Source organism: Oncorhynchus nerka, linkage group LG7 (genome assembly GCF_034236695.1).
Source record: "Oncorhynchus nerka isolate Pitt River linkage group LG7, Oner_Uvic_2.0, whole genome shotgun sequence".
NCBI lineage: Eukaryota > Metazoa > Chordata > Actinopteri > Salmoniformes > Salmonidae > Oncorhynchus > Oncorhynchus nerka.
The window spans coordinates 54,655,338-54,662,396 of record NC_088402.1 but is presented as its reverse complement, the minus strand read 5'-3'; the positions used below and the strand labels follow the sequence as shown (position 1 = coordinate 54,662,396).

Genomic DNA, 7,059 nt, shown 5'->3' with positions numbered 1-7,059 from the left:
ATTGAAACGGCACAAATCCAGTATTTGAACATGAACATTGAACAACAAATGTTCATTCTGTTTATTCTTGGCCTCTGGCAAAACATAATCTATTTGCTGGTCATTTATGAACATTTGACCATCTTGGCCATGTTCTGTTATAATCTCCACCTGACACAGCCTGAAGAGGACTGCCCCCCTCATAGCCTGGTTCTTCTCTAGGTTTCTTCCTAGGTTTTGGCCTTTCTAGGTAGTTTTTCCTAGCCAACGTGCTTCAACACCAGCATTGTTTGATATTTGGGGCTTTAGGCTGGGTTTCTGTACAGCACTTTGAGATATCAGCTGATGTACGAAGGGTTATATAAATACATTTGATTTGATTTTGATTTGATTTTGATTCACCCATTATCTGTTTCCCCATAACCTCTAGCTAATACCAGCTCTGCTCTGGACATGCAGAACACATGCGGAATGACAGATGTAGCAAAACAAAGATATATATATAGACAGAGAGCGAGAGAGAGAAATTGAAATGAGAGAGCAAGAGAGAGGGGGGCGGGGAGACCCCATTTGGGGCTCAGCAGAAGGACAGAGCGAATAGAGAGGAGGTCTAGTACTAGAAGGTGCCTCCGCCACTGGGAAACGGGTTTCAGTCCGTGTGTATTGATGTTTCCTCGCGCACGCCTCTCTCTCTACATTCTTCAGCCTACGAGCGGCCACGCAACCTCAGCAGAGAGCGCGGAGAAGGCAGAGCCGTTTGTGAGGAAGCGCAACTTTACAGACCTTTCAGGACATAAGGTTGGTCAACTTTTTTGGGGACATTTATCATCATAAAAAAAAAAAATCCTGCATGCATTGCTTCCATTCTCAGCCTCTGAATACTGTTTCAACAGATACAATATTGCTCCTTATAACAATGTGACAAATGTGACGGGTATGCCAATTACATCACAAAAATGTCACGTTTCGTTACATTGTTATAAGTAGCAACATGGTTGGGTTGAAACAATATTCAGAGGTTGAGGTGGACGGGGGACCCATATGGCCCAATGTAAATATCACATTCAGCCTGTCAAAAATAACATCAAAGGTTTTCTGTCATCTCTGGTTAAATATTTGTCACAGCTACAGTGGGGGAGGGAGGTTGAGTGTTTTTTGTAGGCTATTTTACGCCTCTTATGACAGCGCCAAAGCTGGTCGTGTGAGTCGACACTGTCACATCGTGTCCCTTGAGACTTTAATCTATCTAGGCCCTATCTCTAATATTTATATCAGTGGCACTGCCATCAATAGATAATTGACTCATAGGCTATTCCAAGGCACACATTGGATAAAATGTACATTTGGTATCACAAGCCTACATAAACTTGACGTAGGTTATTATTAGGCAATAGCTGAAACTAGAACTCAGGAAATAGTGCGGTCTATTTTTACTGGCAGACCCTTTTCCACGACATTCATTCTAGCATACATTCTTCATAAACGTCTGTCTTATCTAACTATGCTCTTCAAATATAGGGACCCGAGTTGATTAACCGTTCACAGGATTGGTTAACTATTGAGGTTGCTAGGGTCTCCCACCGAGCTAGGTAAATCTGCTTTTAGTTTTAATGCACCATATTGCTGGAACTAAATTCAAAATAAAATTTCATCTTGATGTTCTGGTGCCGTTCAGTAATTTAAAGTATTGATTGGGGACTTTTTTGGTCGGAATGTAACGGTTTTTCTGGTTGATTTATGGTGTTGTATTTGTGATTCCCATGACTGTATTTTAATATTTTAATGTGTACACGTTTGGGTATAATGGGAAGGCTTACATTTTTGTTGTATATACACCTTTGTAAAAGAGACCTAGTGTTACGGAGTCCAGTTTGATAGATAATCGACTAGCTGGGCTGTTCCCTGGACCCAGTATGTAGGGGTTGTACAATTATTGAACTTGACAATTGTGTCTATCTTTCTTCTTTAATCTAACATATCGTACAAGAACACCTAGGTCTCAATATGTTTTCCCTGTTAAAATAAAGGTGAAATAAAAACCCACTCACCTTGACTGCACTGTAGCCTGTTGTTACTGTAACATAGCCTAGATGGCAACCCATTTGCCCTCGCCATTGCCATAAAACTTGTAGTGGAGGGTGAATATTGTAGTGGAGGGTGAATGTGAACACAGTCACCTGGGGAGAGGAGATTTCAACATAGGTTTATGGTTCCATGACTTATGTCGCTGTATCGAATTGAAAACATTCCTTTGGAGCCGCTGAGTCAGCCGGAGAAATGGTGAAAAATAGCAAACAATGAATGTCTTGGTCACTTACATGTCTCGGTCACTTTTCGCTGGTCTGTCATATCTGTACAGCATCGACCTACTATCTGTTTCTCCCTGTTTATGCTGCAGAGTGGCTCCTAGGCGTCTACATGCCCGAACCAGAAGATCCGCGGCGGACTCCGCAAGGTGTCTCCTACGCCGACCTGAAGCACTTCGTCAACGCCGACGGACAGCACTTATTCTGCCGCTACTGGGAGCCAGAGGCCCCCCCAAGGTGAAATGAAATGTCATGTGAGGTGTAAAAAAACGGACATGTATGCTATGCTAGAGACTGTGATAGATTCAACTAAAATAGAACCTAATGTTCTCCATTCAGGGAGTTATACAGTCCTGTGCTTGCCCCCTGCTCCCTCATGCCATCTAAAGTGGAACAGACTCCACTACATCAGAGAGTTGGCCCTGGAAACAGAGAGGCCCACACAACATCTGGACTATAGTGTCACACCAAACCATGGAGCCTGCAGTGTAACAGACTCACCCTCGCTCTGGTTTCATTTTACATTTGAGTAATTTAGCAGAGTGAAGAAGGGCACATCAACAGATTTTTCACCTAATCAGCTCAGGGATTCGAACCAGCAACCTTTCAGTTTCTGACCCAAGGCTCTTAACCACAAGACTTTTTAGTTTTCTAAACTACCACTAGTGATGTGATCATGTTCCTTGTTTGTGGGCGTATTGAGAATCTGTCTCGCATCACACACACAGCTCCTGTCACATAGGCTAGTCTGCAACATGTCACTGCGCCATTCTCTTGATAAGAATGGCGCCGGAGGAGATGGCTGCCGTTTTACGGTCTCCTAACCAATTGTGCTATTGTGTGTGTTTTTTTTCAAGTTGTTTGTCATTTATTTTGTACACAGTCTCTTATGACCGAAAAGAGCTTCTAGATATCAGGACAGCGATTACTCACCTCATACTGGACGAAGACTTTTTCTTTAACCAGTCGGACATGAAGGATTGACTTCAGACACTCGACAAGGCCCAAATCCCCATGATTCGCATGAGAAAGAGACAGAGATATCTGGGACCTAGGTTGGGGTGCCTTGTAAGGATTCGATGGCGAGTGGATAATCTGCCTCCACCATCAGTCCTACTAGCCAATGTACAATAGACGAGCTATGATCACGAATATCCTACCAACGGGACATTGAAAACTGTAATATATTATGTATCACCGAGTTGTGGCTGAACGATGACATGAATAACATACAGCTGGCTGGGTTTACGCCGCCTTCGGTAAGACAAGGGGTGGTGGTATGTGTATACTTGTAAACAACAGCTGGTGCACAAAATCTAATATTAAGGAAGTCTCAAGATTTTGCTCACCTGAGGTAGAGTATCTCATGATAAGATGTAGACCATACTATTTACCAAGAGAGTTTATATCTATATTTTTCGTAGCTGTCTATTTACCACCACAACCCGATGTTGGCACTAAGACCGCACTCAATGAGATGTATAAGGCAATAAGCAAACAGGAAAACGCTCATCCAGAGGCAGAGGCGTTCCTAGTGGCTGAAGAATTTAATGCAGGGAAACTTAAATCCGTTTTGCCTCATTTCTACCAGCATGTTAAATGTGCAAGCAGAGGAAAAATAAAATCTAGACCACCTTTACTCCACACACAGAGACGCATACAAAGTTCTCCCTCACCCTCCATTTGTCAAATCTTATCATAATTCTATCCTCCTGATTCCTGCTTACAAGCAAAAGCTAAAGCAGGAAGCACCAGGTCAATAAAGAAGTGGTCAGCTGACGCAGTTGCTAAGCTACAGGACTGTTTTGCACAGACTGGAATGTGTTCCGGGATTCTTCCGATGGCATTGAGGAGTACACCACATCAGTCACTGGCTTCATCAATAAGTGCATCGATGACGTCGTCCCCACAGTGACTGTACGTACATACCCCAACCAGAAGCCACAGGCAACATTCGCTCTGAGCTAAAGGGTAGAGCTGCCGCTTTTAAGGAGCAGGACTAACCTGGACGCTTATAAAAAAAAAACGCTCTGCCCTCGGACGAACCATCAAATAGGCAAAGGGCCAATACAGGACTAATTGTACTACACCGGCTCCGACACTTGTTGGATGTGTCAGGACTTGCAAACTATTACAGACTACCAAAGGAAGCACAGCCGCGAGCTGCCCAGTGACACAAGCTTACCAAACGAGCTAAATTACCTCTATGCTCACTTCGAGGCAAGCAGCACTGAAGCATGAGAGCATCAGCTGTTCCGGATGACTGTGTGATCACGCTCTCCGTAGCCGCTGTGAGTAAGACCTTTAAACAGGCCAACATTCACAAGGCCGCAGGGCAAGAAGGATTACCGGGATGTGTACTCCAAGCATGCGCTGACCAACTGGCAGGTGTCTTCACTGACATTTTCAATCTGTCCCCGACTGAGTCTGTAAAGCCAACATGTTTCAAACAGACCTCCATAGTCCCTGTGCCCAAGAACACTAAGGTAACCTACCTAAATGACTACCGACCCGTAGCACTTACGTCTGTAGCCATTAAGTGCTTTGAAAGGCTGGTCATGGCTCACATCAACACCATTATCCCAGAAACCCTAGACACACAACAATTTGCATACCACCCAACAGATTCACAGATGATGCAATCTCTATTGCACTCCACACTGCTCTTTCTTTCTTGGAATTTTTTAATTCATTGACTACATCTCAGTGTTCAACACCATAGTGCCCTCAAAGCTCATTACTCAGCTAAGGACCCTGGGACCACACACCTCCCTCTGCAACTGGATCCTGGACTTCCTGATGGGCCACCCCCAGGTGGTAAGGGTAGGTAACAACACATCTATCACGCTGATCCTCAACACGGGGGCCCCTCAGGGGTGCACCCATCAGGGGTGCATGCTCAGTCCCCTCCCGTACTCCCTGTTCACTCATGACTGCATGGCCAGCCACGACTCCAACACCATGATTAAGTTTGCCGACAACACAACACAACCTGATCACCGACAACAATGAGGCAGCCTATAGGGATGAGGTCAGAGACCTAGCTGTGTGGTGGCAGGATAACAACCTCTCCCTCAATGTGATCAAGACAAAGGAGATGATTGTGGACTACAGGAAAAGGAGGACCGAGCACGCCCCCATTCCCCCATTCTTCTCGACGGGGCTGTAGTGGAGCAGGTTGAGAGTTTCAAGTTCCTTGGTGTCCACATCACCAACAAACTATCCTGGTCCAAACACACCAAACCTATTCCCCTCAGGAGATTGAAAACATTTGGCATATGTCCTCAGATCCTGTTCCACTGGATGTCATAAGGTGAATGCACCAATTTGTAAGTCGCTCTGGATAAGAGCGTCTGCTAAATGACTTAAATGTAAATGTAATCCTCAAAAAGTTCTACAGCTGCACCATCACTGGGGCCAAGCTTTCTGCCATCCAGGACCTCTATACCAGGCGGTGTCAGAGGAAGGCCCTAAAAATGGTCAAAGACTCCAGCCACCCAGTCATCGACGGTTCTCTCTGCTATCGCACGGCAAAGCGGTATCGGACCGCCAAGTCTAGGTCCAAAAGGCTTCTTAACAGCTTCATAAGACTCCTGAACATCTAATTAAATTGCTACCCAGACTATTTGCATTGTCCTGTTTATTATCTATGCATAGTCACTTTAACTTGACCTACATTTACATATTACCTCAATTACCTCGACTAACCTGTGCCCCCATACATTGACTCTGTACCGGTACCCCCCCCCCCCCCCCCCCATCCTCACCGCGGTCTAGGTGCTATATAAGTCCCATATTATTGTTATTGTTATTATTACCACCATCTGTCCCTAGAGTACCGATAATTGAATTACTTCTAGTGTGGGTCAGTTTATAGTAGTGCACTTTCATAGTAGTTTGTTTAGCAATGAGCTATAGTTTAGACTGAAGGCTAGTTTGGGCATCTCATATGGAGGTGGGAAAAGCAGATAGAAACATATTTTTAGGGCATTCTGTTCGTGTGGTGGCATCATCTATAAAAAATGCACATTTGGTATAGATATCTACAAGCTATCCTATGGATTCTCTCCTTTATGACGAGAGATTCTGTGAGATTCAGCCTCAGGTTTTAAAGATTGGAATCAAATAAATGCCTGTTTACAACATCAAATTCATGCAACTTCTGCCATACATGTCCATTGATGACATCGCTTACTGGGCATTTAGAGGCTAGAGAGTGAGGGGCTGCTGGTGAGAAAGAAGTAGGTGAAAGGTGCCGGGAGAGGGGAGGGCACCTTTACAATGATTGACAGATCTTTCAATAAATAATCTGGGGGCTGTGAACCAGTGAGACTTGGCTGTCTTTGTATACACAGGGCCGTAGCTATATACAGTGCCTTCAGAAAGTATTCATACCCTTTGACTTATTCCACATTTTCTTGGAAAAGCCTGATTTAAAAATGTTTTAAATATATGTTTTTTTCTCACCCATCTATACACAATGGCGTATAATAACAAAGTGAAAAGATGTTTGTACATTTTTTTGTACATTTATTGAAAACAAAATACCAAAATATCTCATTTACATAAGTATTCACAGCCCTAAGTCAATACTTTGTAGTAAAATATTTCGCAGAGTTTAAAGCTTTGAGTCTTTCTGGGTACATACAGTGCCTTGCGAAAGTATTCGGCCCCCTTGAACTTTGCGACCTTTTGCCACATTTCAGGCTTCAAACATAAAGATATAAAACTGTATTTTTTTGTGAAGAATCAACAACAAGTGGGACACAATCAT

General features: G+C 43.8%; 1 protein-coding gene across 1 annotated transcript in view; it reads left to right on the top strand.

The window, feature by feature from the left end:
• The first annotated feature begins 566 nt into the window (after positions 1-566).
• The window catches only part of LOC115131967 (monoglyceride lipase-like), a 29,205-nt gene continuing 22,712 nt past the window's right edge, over positions 567-7,059 (top strand). The window contains exons 1-2 of the mRNA XM_029664096.2: positions 567-777; positions 2,378-2,522. Of these exons, the coding sequence (XP_029519956.1) occupies positions 2,398-2,522 (125 nt within the window). The 5' untranslated portion in view covers positions 567-777; positions 2,378-2,397. The remainder of the gene's footprint in view (positions 778-2,377; positions 2,523-7,059) is intronic.